At 42.8% G+C, this 17084-nt stretch overlaps 1 protein-coding gene across 1 annotated transcript in view; it reads left to right on the forward strand.

The window, feature by feature from the left end:
• Window positions 1-17084, forward strand: part of EML6 (EMAP like 6) — a 748837-nt gene that overhangs the window by 667897 nt on the left and 63856 nt on the right. Inside the window, exon 31 of the mRNA XM_086927650.1 lies at window positions 4261-4434. Coding sequence (XP_086783776.1) covers window positions 4261-4434 — 174 coding nt within the window. The remainder of the gene's footprint in view (window positions 1-4260; window positions 4435-17084) is intronic.

A 17084-nucleotide genomic window follows, 5' to 3' on the forward strand; every position in this document is an offset into this window, starting at 1 on the left:
GAAATTGATGTCAGCTTTATGACGAGATAAATACTTGCTAATTTTCTTATGCTTAACTGGATGCCTAAGCCCCTTCTCATTAAAAGGGACCAGTTTTAAGTTGAGAAGTAGAAATCATAAATAATGTAGATATTTGAAAAATTAAAAGAAAATATTGAAAAACATGCAAGGAGAAGAAAGTAAAACGTGGATAAAAATACAAACAATACGGATAACCTAGATAAACACAAGTAAACATTTACCAGCCTCAAGTGAATAATATTACTTAAGAGATTCTCATCAGATCAGGGGAGCTGTGAAGGGAATCCACCTGCTTGATCCACCATGTGGCTAGGATAGTGTTGATCATGAAAATCCATTAACTCTTGTGGAGCACGGAAGGATTTAGTGGTACCATCTTTCCAAATCTTCATAACTGATGTGTCAAAGAGGCCATATTTATATTCAGTGGCATTGAGGTGAGGTCGAAGAGAGGGGAACTGTTTCTGTATGGCAACATTTTCTTTAGCAAAATCTTGATGGATGTATATTTTCTGTACCTATTTCATTAACTATCTGTGATGATATTTTGCATGCAGCTTTACCTGCTCATTACCAGATGAAGATAACGTAGCACTTTAAAGATAACTTGACAAGATTTGGACCGGTGAGCTTTGCTATAAAATGGAATTTGATGAGCTTTCTCAATCTGAAAAGGTTTCATGAATTTAATGTTGCAAATAAGAACATTAGTTCTGACCATCAATATTTCCAGATAGATTGAAAACCCTGAGATTGTATTATCTCTATTACAAGTCTCCAAATCTAAGGGAGATTTAGATAGAGGAGGGATTTTAGAGATTGGGTGTGTCATTGGGTCAATTTTAATTTGACTGTCTCTAATTTTAAATTTGTTGACAGAGAACTCAATGGAAAGACCAGCAATATCTTATTGAATTGGTTAATATCAAGAATTATAACGTAAGTGTTATTGTGAAACTGCCTGAATCTCTCCAAGAATTTTGTTCAAGGAAGGTTTTTGCATTTCCACAGCTGTAGCCTTGCAAGGAGCAGGGGAAGTCACCTACATTCTTTTATTGGCAGAAATATGAGTGGTTATATTTTCAGTAGACATATTTAATTCACCCATAAGTAAGAACATCAAGAGAAGATCAATATGACCTTACTTAAACTTAAAATCCAAACAACCAAATAATGTGTTTAGGTTCATAAAATAAGTGGAGAAAATTAAGACTACTCTTATTTTGATGAAAAGTTGTGCCGCCCACCCTTCAAAGAAAGTAGGCAGGCTAGCACACCCTCACCTTATCAACTGGTCTACACTTCAGAAAGAAGCATTCTTACTTACTGGAAAACCTGCATAAGTGTGGCCTGGAAAACAAGCACAACCTCCACAAAAACTGATGGTGCCTGTTCAGGGCCTCATAATCACAAACAAGATTGTTGATGAGGCTGGTAAGCTGAGCCTAAAGAGCAGTGTATCCTGGCCATTGCCACCAAAGTCCATGTTCCAGGCGCTTGTAACCATTTATTTTGCAGGACTAAATATAAGCGAGAGAACTACTAACTGTGCAGTCTTTTAGGCATGCTCATGTTCTTATTAGTAGTCTACCATCACCCCATATGATTATCAGTGTTACCTGAAGAATTAGATGACATGCACATGCTCAGCTCTTACTCTGTAGAAGAGCCACCTTCACCAAAGTTAAAATGTCCATGCAAAATGATATGCAAGTGGTGCTGTTGGGGGAGGCTTTATCTCATTCTTCTATTCGGTGCTACATTTAAATCTAGACTTGAAATCTGAATTTTAATACATCCTAAATAATTAGCACTCTAAATCCAAAAGCATCTTGACAGCTCTTACTAGGTATGGGGTATTTAGCCAGCAGATAAGGTCGGAACAGCTCAGTTAAGTAGGGTTAGTACCACATTCGAAAGTAATAGCACCCCTTTTAATGTCACTTGAAAGTATTAGGCAAAACTACCACCAGGTCAATTGCTGTTTTAGGTAGGTTTTTTTAACAAGTGACTTGGAAAGTCGAGATTGGGTAAGCCAAGAGTTACACAACTAATCATAGTGCCAGCATTTTCACAAACAGACATTCAACATAACAGCTTGAAACAACCACAGAACATCTATTTTTTTTACCTCTTACCTGCTGCTTGTTCCATTCACGGTAAGGGCTTCATGTGTTATCAAAGTTCGATAACACAAGAGACAATATTCTCACAATGTGTACCTCATTCTTAAATAGTAGGGTTGTGAGGGAGCCTAAAATTCCATTGATTTACGAAAAGTCGGTATGCTGGGGATCCAGGGTCACTTATTTCCTTCCCCAGTGATTTTCATTGCTTGATTTACATGTTTCTGTTCTGCTTAGCACATCTTTTTCGCTTCTCATGTGCTGAATAATGTGGGTTGAGCACTAAAGTTAACATATGTAATTTTTTTGGTAGCAGTTTGAATTTTATGTCCTCTTTTTAGATGTTTCTATTTTCAGGTAGTATTTGTGTTCAGATATACCCTGCAATGTCAAGAACTTTGTGCAAATTAATTTTGCTGATTGGGATGTGATGGAACAGAAATTCATTGTTTAATTCCTATACAGCCATTGTTGTAACCTAAATAAATTTGGAACCTTTTAAAAAAAATGTTTTTTAATTAGACTAGAGTGGAATATCTGCAATGAATGTGACATTATTTAAATTATCATTTTTAAAAGTTTCTAAACTTTGGTAGCTTCTCTTCTTTTATGTTATGTAACTCAATATGTCGCCTGCTAAATATCTTTTTAGCTGATTTTTGGCATGCTCTCCACACATAAGTTTGGGTTGTTTTTGGTTGGAAAAAGCATAAAAAATTATGAGTACAGTTTACTTTCAGTAAGGGCCATATGAACGGCCCTTACTGAAACTGAAATGTACTCGGCCACAAGGACCATTGTTGTATTATTTGGGGCTATCATTAGGAACAATGATATTGACCTTGCTAAACTAGCCATGTTGTCTTTAGTGGCCCCCATCACTGTTCTTCCCCCAGAGAGGGATCCAGTGGCAACCCACAGGTATTTAAATAAGCTGATAGATCTCGTTATCTGGAAAAGGGTTAGTGGCTGGTAGACAAGCTCAATTAATTTGGCTATTTAGCAGCTACATTCTTGTAGTCTACTGAAAATCTCATGGGTGGTGTTTAATCATAGTCTATTTTCACAGCCAGTTCAAAGTAAGTTTTCCTGTTTGTAATGACACTGACCAGTGGTCCAATTCCGAACTTTTTGTGCACATAAATCTTTTTTAGGTGTTTAAAAAAGCATCAGTGGGTGGAAATCCCAGATCTTAATTTGTGCAATTGAGATCTGCAGACATTTAAATCCAAATATGTAACTTAGTAATACAAAACAAATTTCGAGTTTGGTGGAATGTGCACATATTAAGGTTAAGGTTTTGGGCTGAATGGGTGTTCCCAGCATAAGAGATAACCTACACAGAGTAGATTTCTCCATTTGATTTACATTTTTTTTAATTGTCCTCCTGGACAATACCAAAAGCATTATTTATAAACAGAAGAGCTCTCATTAGATATTCCATTCACTCTGGTTGTGACATACAGTATCATAAGCCTTTCATTTACTACAACATCACTGGTGCCTGGTGCAGTGTACGCCAGACTGCATGACTGTCAGTTTCATAAGTGTTTTAATGCACTCTATAAAACACTATTTACTTGTCAGTAAAAATATGTTTATTTTTGCCAACTCATTTCCATTTTCAAGAAATATATTTTGTACTTTTGGTGCTGTGTTTTGGCATTAGGCGCATGTCTTATTTTAGCTATTTATTTCACTCGATGCTTACTCATTTGCCATTGCTCTCACGATGCAGGTGATATCACAGAATTTACAGGTAAGGATTTTCCCACACCTTTGAGTGTTGTAGACTGTTTTTTCCTCGTCCGCTCAACAGGATTGTGTGAAAATGGTACATTACCGGTGATTGTATCTGCTTGAAATGGGGATACATGCCATTGTTCACAGCACATTTTATTTTGCATGAAACCTTCCATTAGTATCTCACTATTCACCCACAAGTAATCGCATTCCATACACCCCAGAAACCACCACATGCTTCCTCAGCTGTTATTAGGTGGCAATAGGCTGCACTGCACAACTTCAGTACCATATCAAACTGTTTTCAATTTGCTATTTGTTATGATTATGGAATTTGTAATAGTTTTTTTCATCCTGGATCAAACTGTAGGTACAACGCCTTCTATTCATGTCTGGGATGCAATGAATAAGCAGACTCTCTCCATTCTACGCTGCTGCCATACCAAAGGAGTGGGTTATATTAACTTTAGTGCTACAGGGAAGCTGCTGGCCTCTGTGGGAGTAGATGCAGAACATACTATCACAGTGTGGCGGTGGCAAGAAGGTAAGATGAAATTTGCTGCAGTAGTTTTACTCGAATTAGGACAGAATTTCAGAAAATAGAATTTCGAGCCATGGTGTCACTGCGGTGGGTGTATATGGTGAATAATTCTGTTTACTCATTGCAGTTTTGGAATTGACACATGTCTTAAGTGTTAGAACAAATCTAGCATGCCAATAAAATGTCATTATAAAAATACCGTTGAAGTTGATTTTCCTGATTACAGTGTAGCAATAGTATATTGTAAATATGATCATGCTGTCTTCCTCACAAAACATGTCCTACCTGAACAAAAACTGAAATAACTCAAATCACTTGAATTTTGGGTTGATTCAAGATTCATCAAACTATCAGACATTTATGTGGCTCCAAGTTGAATTGGTTCATTGTTAAATCTGTCTTCCTGGGTTTGTGTTGGGATGGAAACCGCATAGGAACAGACGTGCACCTTAGCTCAGAGTTACCCAGCTGCTTGTAGATCTGGAATCCTGATTACAAAATTGGTTTTCAACTTACATGGATCATGCGTGTGTGCCATGACCTAGCCCTGCCTTGGTGGATTGCAATTTACCATAAATCAGGGAGGGAGCCAAAAGCACTTTTATAAGAATGGGTATGGCTACTGCCCTCAGCCAGATTTACGGAATACAAATGTGGACAAGGGAGCACATCCGTTTAGTGAACTGTAGAATAGCCGACCTCCATCCTGTGTCATAGTGGTGGAGCCTACCGGCTCACTCTGCTTGAGTTCCGGGGCTGTATGCACAACTCGCTTGGTCTTCACGAGAGGAATGTAGTGCATTAAAGCATGCACATGTTTGTGTGTTAGATACTGCATGTATGTGTGCCTGTGTGAGCACATAACAAGAAGGCAGTGGGTTTAATTTTGGGAAGCTGACTCTAAGATTGAGGTGTGGACTGCAGACCCAGGCAGAAGATGTGGACTGCTGACATTTCTGGGACTTCAGAGGAGATGTTCACTAGGGCATGGGCGCAGGAGCAGAGCATTCCCTGTGAACATCAAAGGAACGTTATGCTTCAGTAACGGTGTTAGGCAGGGAGACCACACACTATAGAAACACAGAATCATAAAAGATGGGAGGCTTAAACCTTTGAACGTTTGAGAGGCATATTTCACCAGAGACTGACACCCAGGTGTAACCCTTGGCTGCATCCACGACCTTAGGTCTGGTGCAAACCCTGCTGGGGCAGACAGGCACGTGAATACAGACCAGAGCCAAGGAGTGGACACTTCAAAGAGCCTCATTCCCAAAACACTAATTTCAAAGGAGCCAGACCCTTAACCCCCATTTGTGTATGCAAATATTGGTAAACAATTGAAGCTAAAAACCCACTTGTTGTTTAGAGCTATGACAAGATCACAATGACTTGAGCTGCTACAACAAGGTATCAAGGTCTGTTGATCTCCCAGCTGACCAGGGGGATACTGCCCAGGATGCCAAGAACATTTGTCCTGAGCTCGGAGCACCAGCCTGCCTGCCGTAGATGCGCTGATGGCCACTTACCTGTGTGTTGTAGGCCCTTTTCCAGAGACATCATTGGGGTCATACCCTACTAGCACAGATTGATGGCCATCACTATTGAAGAATTCGGCCACTGCCCAAGTGCTTTGTCTGGGCCATCATCCAAAGAGTCGAACGCACTTGCTGTGAAAGGGAGACCTGCTTAACTTTGGGATTGCCATCATCGACATTGTGTGTGCATCATGGAGCCCAAGGAACCCAGTAGCTGCTTCCCTGCCTTCTGCTGCCATGCTGCCCTGCTGAGAAGGATTCTGCAGGGGTGGAAGTCTCCTGCCTTTCCGCTGGACCGCCAACTCATTTTGAAGGGGTCCTCCACTACCAGAGAAGGTTCCTGTGCCACGAAGGTACTCTACCTCATGCCAGGCCACAGCACTACTGTCTCGGTGCTGGAACATAGAAGGGGACTGTTATATTGTTGCTACTGCCTAGGTAAAACTTGTAGGGACTGAGTAAGAACTTGCATCTGGGGAAGAGTCACCTGACACACAATCTACACAATTCAGAACAGAGGAATGGGCCTAGACGAGAGGTACTCTGGTGAACTCTCATGAAGCGCTAGAAGTAACGAATGTGTGACGCATCCTGGATGCCGAACTTTGCATCGCAAGCCCTTGTCAAAGGGATCCTCAACAACATACAGGACCTGGCATCTCACCTGTGCAGCACCTTGGGACCGATGTATAGCCTCAGTTACTGAACGCTTCCTCGGATTGGGACCTTGCAATGTCTGCAACCAGAATTGAAAGCACTCTTGTTCAGCGAGCCTAATTGGGTCCCTGTAGCTGGCCCGAGCTCCATTGTAGTCAGCCTAAACTTGAGACTATCTCGGACCAGCGCAACCAGATATCCACAGCTGGCAATCAGTACTTTTTGATGCATAACCCCAGTTCTACTGAATGGATTTTTGTCATTTTGGGCGTGTTTTATTTTTTAAATGCTCTATTTTTCTAATCTGGTGTGGGATCCTTTTGTTCTGTGCTTTCACTGTGTTAATTTTTGAAGTGCTGCTCAAATACTTTACATGTTGCCTCTGAATTAAGCCTGCATGCTCTGTGCCAAGCTAGCCTGAGGGTCAAGCACAGATTAATTTAGAGTTTGCTTGTGACTTCCCTCTGACAAGGATTGTGGTTCCTGATTGAGCAGTGGTTCATACCCCTCAACTAGTAACCCAATTTCTTACAATATAGAAATTAGATTATGTACAACTGAATTTAAATTGGCTCAATATCTAAAGAGCTTTATTAACAGGATCTTTAAAACTCCTCTAGATGTTCAACAGATCTAGTGGACCAAAAATAAGGTTTGGTCCTATCACTACTAGAAACAACATTTTCATGTTTTCACTATGATTTGAATATGCAGTCTATGAATTGACCTCCATTGGCCAATCTTTAAAAGATACTCACAGCTTTTTTCTACATCTTCTAGCTCTTATCAAATGTTCATTATTATGTTAACAGCAATAGCACGTACTGTCAGCTAGAAGGTGTTACACTTGTGTAATCTAAACCCTCCGTACAGGATTTCTAATCCACTACTGCTCCTAATATCATGAATGAATACAGACCTATCACTCTGCTGCTGGGGGTAAGCCAGTTGTTGACCTGAGTTTTGGTCTATAATGAGGTGCAGGATCATTAACTGGTATAACTTGAGGCAGAATGGCTGTAAGGCTAATAAAGCATTTCACACTCTTTGACGGTAGAGTGTTATTAAATAAAAAGAGAGAAGAAAGACAAACTTTGCAATGTTGGATCAGAAGACGTATACTGGCCATTCTTGGCCATAAGCCACTCCATTGTCTTCAAGGGCGCTCTCACCATTCCAATGCTCCAATGGTACAGGGAACTTCATCAATTCGATAATTGCCCTTTATAATTGTTATTGTAATAAACCAGTGGGAAAACCAATATACCCTAGGAGGCTTGGGCCAATAAACAAGTATTGAGTAGAGATGCCTACAAGGGATTTTATTCACTGGTCTTAGTCAAATTCCATTTAAACTTGTTAATGATTCATTAGGCCCCAGTTGGTGGCTAAACGTTGCAAAAGTCTACACATCAATGTAGTTGTACAGAAAATTAATGTTCAACAAAACAATTAGAAAACATGAGAATATCTTTCCTTCACAAATACACAATTTTTAACGTGGAACAAAAATGTGAGGGGTACATTCAGAAACAATAAGACACTATGATGGAAGGTACATGAATGACCCTGCAAATCATAAGTGTAAACATCTATTCCAAAAGAATCCACAGAGGGAAACGAATCTACAAAGATAGAAAACTATACCTCAAACACCTTAATTGCTAGGGAAATAGATGTGACAATCGACGTTTCGGTCTGTTGTGGCAATAACATCTGTCAGGACATCTTCAGGACATACAGTAGTTTGTAAAACAAGTCCCCTGTATAAATATAATATATACAATTATTTACAATAGTCTGTTATGTACAAACATTTAAAAGAAAAGATAACCCGTGTGAAGAAGAAAGGAAAAGGCATCAAACAGAGTCTTCAAAAGCAAACAGGAGCTTAGAGGGTAAAGCTAGTCATAGGTTGCCCTCCACTCAATATGCAACTAATTCAAAAAAACCTAGACTATATAGGCACTTATAAAATTTACCTTTGTTTTAGATATACCATTTGTTGCATTGTTTTTGCAGTCTTGACTCCCCTTTCAATTATTAATGGGGTAGTTGGTATATCTAGGGATTGTGCCTCCTTTAAACATTCAACTGGTTTCCCAATAGCTAAAAGACAGTTGTGATACCACTCTTACAACACACACTTTCATGTCAAATCGTGATGTGCTAAAACGAAAAAAGTGTGTGAGAGCAAGATGGCACTTCACGGGCGCACCACCAGCGGGAACCTGGCTGGTACTCGCCCGGATAGCCCTGTTCTCATCATTGGCACCATCAAGCTCGGAAAGAAAAAGAATAGTCTCCAAGAACTCAACAAGAAGAGTTTGTGAAAAGATGCAGTGAAAGCAGACAAAAAGAAGTGACCAAAACAGTGGCAAACAACATATAAAACACACATGCCAACACAGATATGTAATTTTATTCTGTCTCTTGTGTTGGGTATGGGATATAAAAAGGAAAAAGTAGTTCTGGTTGTCACCTATATAACCAATACTACTTCACTTGCCGACATGTTTCATTGCCAAACGTATTTTAGGCAATTACTTCAGGGCGTCATGTATATTAAAGCCACTTCATACGGACCGTTAAGTCTTCACAACTGAAATGACACATGAAGCACACTTTTGAAATGAACCTGCTTACATGGCGCGTGCCCGCTCCAATCTCTATCATATAACCTCATGTTAGTTACCCTCATACTGCCATAGGTGCTCCTACCAGCCGGGGAGGTGCAGATCTCATAAAAAGGAAAACCGCCAGAAGTCGATTATTCCATCTTCCCCTTCAAAATTCTGCAAACAATACAACATTGCATGTTTGTGAAGAAATTAAAGCTTGTTTTTATTTTCCAAAGGTTTGACTTAACCTCACAGAGTCTCTCACCAAAATTACTATACAAAGTTAGAACCTTTTGGCATGGACATTACTTAGCCTCTCATCATGCCTTTTCAATTGAGAAGTACAAAATAAGAGCGCCACCAGTTATTTCAGTGTTAGTTAGTAAAATGCCCTTGTGGCTCTATCGTGTTGTAAGGAAAACGGCTTCGCAACCAGTTATTTCAGTGTTAGTTAGAAGTCTGTATATGTAGCCAGGGGGTGCCCGGGCAAATGGGCGAAGGTCTGAGGGGCATGGATCAGCCATCGTGGAGAGATTTGTGAACCACCGCCGCCACAAGCGAAACCGGAAGCACAAGTATCCCAGTGATCCTATTAAAACAAATATAGTTGTATGTGATTCTGTACATGTGATATGCAGACCTATACGATAAGAAAATTGTGGTTCATCTGATGCTTTTTTTTTTTGTTAATTTGTTAATAAAAATAGTTTTGAAAAAATATATTCCATCAAACATTTCTCTAACTGCAACACAAGCAATCTGGTGTACTGTGTTCAATGCCCCTGTGACCTTTATTATATAGGCAAAACAACTCAAACAGTGAAGAAACGAATCCTCCAACACCAATCAAGGATTCGGTGTAAAGTGGAGAATGCGCCTCTAGTTGAACATTACAGTCAGGCCAAAAATTCAGAAAAGGACATGATATGGTGGGTCATAGAGGTAGTGAAACCGTGAATTAGGCAGATGAATATAGGCAGAAGTCTTACTTTAAAAGAAAAACAATGGATATGCCGCACTGACAGCATCTCCAAAGGTTTAAATTCAGCGAATGAATGGCACACTCTGGCCTGTATCTGCTAATTCTAATATTCTTATGTATTGATCCGCTTTTATGTCTTTATATTCTTTGCGAGCACTTGAGAGTTTTGCTTTATGTGAAATTGATTAAAACTGTCCAGAATGTTGGAATCAAAGCTCTGTTACCATTCCTTTGTATGTATATGTACTTTTCTCAACTGTATAGCAAAATGCATCCCTAGACTATATTTTCAAATAATGATGTCCATTGTAATCATGTAAACAAAAGCACTTGCCATAATAATGTTATGTAGCATACAATGTTAAAATTAATTTCGACTTGTCCTCAGATATACATTTTGGTAACCAATGAGGAATAGAACAAGCAAATTGTGCTGCCACCATATTTATACAAGAGTTAACATTGTATTTGACCCATCATCATGATGTGAAAAATTGACTAATGTGGTTACAATCAGGAACAATTGAGTGACATAGTGTATGTTGTATATATACATTTTTTTAGTATGTACCTAAATCTGTTTTGCCTTTCCACACTTCGGGTGTTCTTCTGCCACCTTTTCACATCCTTAGTCTTCTTGTTGTATCAAGGGATTCTGAGACTAATGTAAGGCGCCATAATAGATATTTTCAAACTTATGGTTGTTTTATTTTTCCATACCTTAGTGTCTCAAAAATAGAAATTAGTCCATCAAAACCACATAATATCTGATCTATATGTTAACAGCATAACAGCAGAATGCACCTCAATTAGATGAGAGTAACATTAGCTATAGATCCAGTAGGACTTGGTCACTTCAAAATGGATGCCGTAGTTTTTTCGAACAACACGTTACCAGGCTAGTCCTCCCTCCACATCAGTGCCTTTTAACTACCAGATGGATATAAAAATGTACCCGTCTTGGCGTCCCGTGTACCGTGTATTTGCTGTGTGCGGGACTCTGGAGACGAGTCATTTACAACTCAGTAAGCAGCACTACTTCCTTTATTTTAGATGAGATACGCCTTATTTTGAACATTGCAGTTATTTACACGGGGTCATTTTCTCTACCAGTTTGTGTGGAGGTTTGATTTATCGTAACTCTCTTGAACTCTGTGAAGACATTTTGGAACAGGATTCCTGCTTCCCCTGACAAAGTCATGAGACTTAACTGCTTCCCTGACTTTGAACTGCAAAAGGGGTTTCTTTACTCTATTAATAGAGGTAAGCCAGCCCTCTATGTATCTATAGATACTTTTACTGTGATACTTCTATTACAGTAGTATCTAACAAACGTATAACTAATGTATCATAGTTACATAGTCTCGCTATGAGATATATTGAGGATTGAAAACCTAACCAATTCAGACAAAATAAATAATGAATATGTTTATTTGCCAGCTATTAGCTACTTTTATTTAAATTAAGTGTTTACTTCTCGATGTATGCAAGTTGAACAGAGACATTAACACCAGCATTATCCTGTTCACATGATCATAGAGCAGTAATTCTTTTGCATCTGGCGACATATATGGTGCAGTTACAGTCAATCAGATATCGCCACTGTATACTGATATAACATGAGAATCAATAGTTCATGACGGTTTAGGTTAGACTGAGACTAAATCGTTATTAAGCAGTGTCATCCATAATCTTAGGGTGGTATACATGAACAATTAGTCTGATTAATCCCTTCCACCCCCCTCCCCTTCTTTCTTTTTTTGAAATAATTTAAAGTCACTTTGAGATGTATTAATAGACACTCTTGTCTTAATATCTGAAGGAGCCTTCCTGCACAAAACAATCACAAAAGGCATTTTCCTCGTTCTATGTGTGCTACGGGCTTCAGCACGTGTGGAAAGAGAAATGTAAAGATTTTTCCTCATTACACCTGCTCTGGGGAGGCGTACATTTTTGACGCTGCCCCAGATTTATGCTATGTTGTATGTCTGGGGCACTGTCAAAATGCAGAGGTGTTGTTTGGGAACACCCAAAGCACTCCTCCCTGCTTCAATGTAAGGCAACACAGCGACTTGCGTTGCGTCACCTTACACCTAATCTACAAGGCCATGAGAGCAACACAGGATGGCTTTGCATGGCCTTGTAGATATGGGCTTGTACTGTGCACCACTGTAGTGTCACAAAAGTAACACTCCAGTGGCTGAAGGGGCTTGTAAATATGCCCCTTAGTTGAAACATTTGGAGGTTTTGGTGCTTATTATGGAATTTTCAGGGGGGGCGTGGCTTGGACGCCGATAGGGATGGCGGCGTGAGCCTGTAGCTCCGTGCCCGGTCCCGCAATTTCTCCTGATAAACTTCGCCTACGAGCCGCTTGCAGCGCGGGCAATCTGCACGGAACGCCAGGGGTAGCGGAGGAGCATCCTTTCGAAGAAGCAGGAGGCCGAATGGTGTAATTAGAACCGATTTCAGAGCAGGAGGTGCTGCGTTCTGATTGCAAGATGGCGGCAGCCCCGAGCGGAGGAGACTGAACAACGAGGTGCGAAGGAGTGCGGCTGGAAAATGCTGAAGGAAAACATCTGAAGGAGTTAGCCGAGTGGGGCCCCTGTCAACGGATGAGGCTGCGATAAAGTTCGCTCTCCGCCACTTTAGAGAATTACGATCGAGGCGCCGATCCCCGCTGCCTAAGATGGCGACCGTGGGAGGAAGACCTCGTTTCCTGAACGCGGCCCGAGACAATCGTTGCCGCCGAGAGTCCGACAACAGCGAGCCGTGGAGGACTTGTGAAGAGGTGCACAACGGGGAAGGAGCGGAAATAGGAACGAGTGGAACCTAAACCCGACCTCGAGGCTGTTTGATAGCACCGTGCAAGAACCCCGACAAGGCGTCACTCCCTGCACAGGGCGACAGATCAGGAAGGCGATTGCTGAGCTGAATGAGGAGTGAGCCCGGGCGGGCTTCACCGGTGGGACGAGGTGACATGGGACGTCGATTGTTGACGAGATCGGTGACCTGCAGCGTCAATCTGGCCCATGCACGACCACATAGGAGGCGGTAGTGTGGGAATCGGCTGGTGCTGGGGGTCTGCACACCGGATCGATATGGAGCAACACTCCACACAGACCACAAATAAGGCTCAACATAGCATTTGCCTGCTAGATTTGATGTGAACTAGTGGCTTCTCCACATTATTGTATTGGGACCTCCTCGATTCTACTGTCAAGGGGACCTGGTGAGCCCACACAGCGGGTGACGATAGGCTGTGCAAAGAAAGGCTCTTGGGCCGCTAGGTGCTTACAGGAGTACTGTTGGTTGTGATCGCTGCCCACCCGGAGTGAGGTGCAACGGATAGTGAACGGCCATTTTGAACACAGTAATGAGGCCCACAGGCTGAGGATGATCTAACCCCTGAAAGAGGTAGCCACTGCTCGGGAGGAATACTGAGACTACTGTGCGGGGGGAAAAAGATCGATGGGCCGCCATTCCTCTGCGGATGGACGTAGGAACCGAGAAATCCCCTGGAAGCGAAACCGAAACGGCGCTCTCGGTGATCAAGATGGCCGCCAGTGGTCGCGAACTGAAAATGAAACAGGGGCATGACCAGGCAAAAGGGCCTGAAACGGATAGCAGGACCCATATTGACTCAGAAGGCTCGGCGCAGGAACAGCAACTGAATAAAAAACTAGATGGCATACTGGAGGCAATAGCCGCGACCAAGGAGTCTCTGCATCAAGATATAGCACAGGTTGCCACGGGGCTGGGTCTCTTGAGGGTGGATCATGCTAAACTAACTGATAGAGTGAAAGAAAATGAGCTACTGCTTCAGGAACTCAAACCGGCGGTGGTGACCGCAGAGCACAAACTGACAGATATCCTTGGTCGCCCGGCGACGCTGGAGAAGCGGGCGGAGGATTCCGAAAGCCGAAATAGGAGGAACAACGTGAGGGTGGTAGGCCTGCTGGAAAAAGTTGAGGGGGATGACCCGGTAGCCTACATGGAGAACTGGTTCAAAACGGTTGTGGCCCCAGAGGGTCTCTCCCCTTTCTTCTCCCTGGAACGGGCGCACAGGGCCCCTGCCCGCCCACCCTTGCAGCGCCGCCCACCCAGACCTATGGTGGTCAAGATTTAGCATTTCAGAGACAGAGACCTGCTCATTGCACCATCAGGATTCAAGCAAGCCGGGCCGAAGACGGCTGAAATGCCAGAAACCGGTCCCCGGTAGCTTGTTTCCTTCCCAGTGTAAGAATTGGCTTTTGTAGTTTGGTTTGCCCTGTTCCCATCATGCACTGGGACAGGAACAGACTAATTTGCATACAGCCAGGTTCTGAAACTGGGATGGTGCAGTGAGCTAAAAAACGGTGTTGGATCTAGCCCTGATCTCTTGACGGGGTGAGAGTATTCTGTTTAATTCAGAGACTCTGTCCCTCACCACCCCTTGTTGTAAATATTTTTGTCCACCCCAAGCGTGGAAGGGTATACTCAGATGTGAGTCCCTTGCTCATTGCACCATCAGGATTCAAGCAAGCCGGGCCGAAGACGGCTGAAATGCCAGAAACCGGTCCCCGGTAGCTTGTTTCCTTCCCAGTGTAAGAATTGGCTTTTGTAGTTTGGTTTGCCCTGTTCCCATCATGCACTGGGACAGGAACAGACTAATTTGCATACAGCCAGGTTCTGAAACTGGGATGGTGCAGTGAGCTAAAAAACGGTGTTGGATCTAGCCCTGATCTCTTGACGGGGTGAGAGTATTCTGTTTAATTCAGAGACTCTGTCCCTCACCACCCCTTGTTGTAAATATTTTTGTCCACCCCAAGCGTGGAAGGGTATACTCAGATGTGAGTCCCTTGCTCATTGCACCATCAGGATTCAAGCAAGCCGGGCCGAAGACGGCTGAAATGCCAGAAACCGGTCCCCGGTAGCTTGTTTCCTTCCCAGTGTAAGAATTGGCTTTTGTAGTTTGGTTTGCCCTGTTCCCATCATGCACTGGGACAGGAACAGACTAATTTGCATACAGCCAGGTTCTGAAACTGGGATGGTGCAGTGAGCTAAAAAACGGTGTTGGATCTAGCCCTGATCTCTTGACGGGGTGAGAGTATTCTGTTTAATTCAGAGACTCTGTCCCTCACCACCCCTTGTTGTAAATATTTTTGTCCACCCCAAGCGTGGAAGGGTATACTCAGATGTGAGTCCCTTGCTCATTGCACCATCAGGATTCAAGCAAGCCGGGCCGAAGACGGCTGAAATGCCAGAAACCGGTCCCCGGTAGCTTGTTTCCTTCCCAGTGTAAGAATTGGCTTTTGTAGTTTGGTTTGCCCTGTTCCCATCATGCACTGGGACAGGAACAGACTAATTTGCATACAGCCAGGTTCTGAAACTGGGATGGTGCAGTGAGCTAAAAAACGGTGTTGGATCTAGCCCTGATCTCTTGACGGGGTGAGAGTATTCTGTTTAATTCAGAGACTCTGTCCCTCACCACCCCTTGTTGTAAATATTTTTGTCCACCCCAAGCGTGGAAGGGTATACTCAGATGTGAGTCCCTTGCTCATTGCACCATCAGGATTCAAGCAAGCCGGGCCGAAGACGGCTGAAATGCCAGAAACCGGTCCCCGGTAGCTTGTTTCCTTCCCAGTGTAAGAATTGGCTTTTGTAGTTTGGTTTGCCCTGTTCCCATCATGCACTGGGACAGGAACAGACTAATTTGCATACAGCCAGGTTCTGAAACTGGGATGGTGCAGTGAGCTAAAAAACGGTGTTGGATCTAGCCCTGATCTCTTGACGGGGTGAGAGTATTCTGTTTAATTCAGAGACTCTGTCCCTCACCACCCCTTGTTGTAAATATTTTTGTCCACCCCAAGCGTGGAAGGGTATACTCAGATGTGAGTCCCTTGCTCATTGCACCATCAGGATTCAAGCAAGCCGGGCCGAAGACGGCTGAAATGCCAGAAACCGGTCCCCGGTAGCTTGTTTCCTTCCCAGTGTAAGAATTGGCTTTTGTAGTTTGGTTTGCCCTGTTCCCATCATGCACTGGGACAGGAACAGACTAATTTGCATACAGCCAGGTTCTGAAACTGGGATGGTGCAGTGAGCTAAAAAACGGTGTTGGATCTAGCCCTGATCTCTTGACGGGGTGAGAGTATTCTGTTTAATTCAGAGACTCTGTCCCTCACCACCCCTTGTTGTAAATATTTTTGTCCACCCCAAGCGTGGAAGGGTATACTCAGATGTGAGTCCCTTGCTCATTGCACCATCAGGATTCAAGCAAGCCGGGCCGAAGACGGCTGAAATGCCAGAAACCGGTCCCCGGTAGCTTGTTTCCTTCCCAGTGTAAGAATTGGCTTTTGTAGTTTGGTTTGCCCTGTTCCCATCATGCACTGGGACAGGAACAGACTAATTTGCATACAGCCAGGTTCTGAAACTGGGATGGTGCAGTGAGCTAAAAAACGGTGTTGGATCTAGCCCTGATCTCTTGACGGGGTGAGAGTATTCTGTTTAATTCAGAGACTCTGTCCCTCACCACCCCTTGTTGTAAATATTTTTGTCCACCCCAAGCGTGGAAGGGTATACTCAGATGTGAGTCCCTTGCTCATTGCACCATCAGGATTCAAGCAAGCCGGGCCGAAGACGGCTGAAATGCCAGAAACCGGTCCCCGGTAGCTTGTTTCCTTCCCAGTGTAAGAATTGGCTTTTGTAGTTTGGTTTGCCCTGTTCCCATCATGCACTGGGACAGGAACAGACTAATTTGCATACAGCCAGGTTCTGAAACTGGGATGGTGCAGTGAGCTAAAAAACGGTGTTGGATCTAGCCCTGATCTCTTGACGGGGTGAGAGTATTCTGTTTAATTCAGAGACTCTGTCCCTCACCAC

This window comes from Lissotriton vulgaris, chromosome 6, assembly GCF_964263255.1.
Source record: "Lissotriton vulgaris chromosome 6, aLisVul1.2, whole genome shotgun sequence".
Classification (NCBI taxonomy): Eukaryota; Metazoa; Chordata; class Amphibia; order Caudata; family Salamandridae; genus Lissotriton; species Lissotriton vulgaris.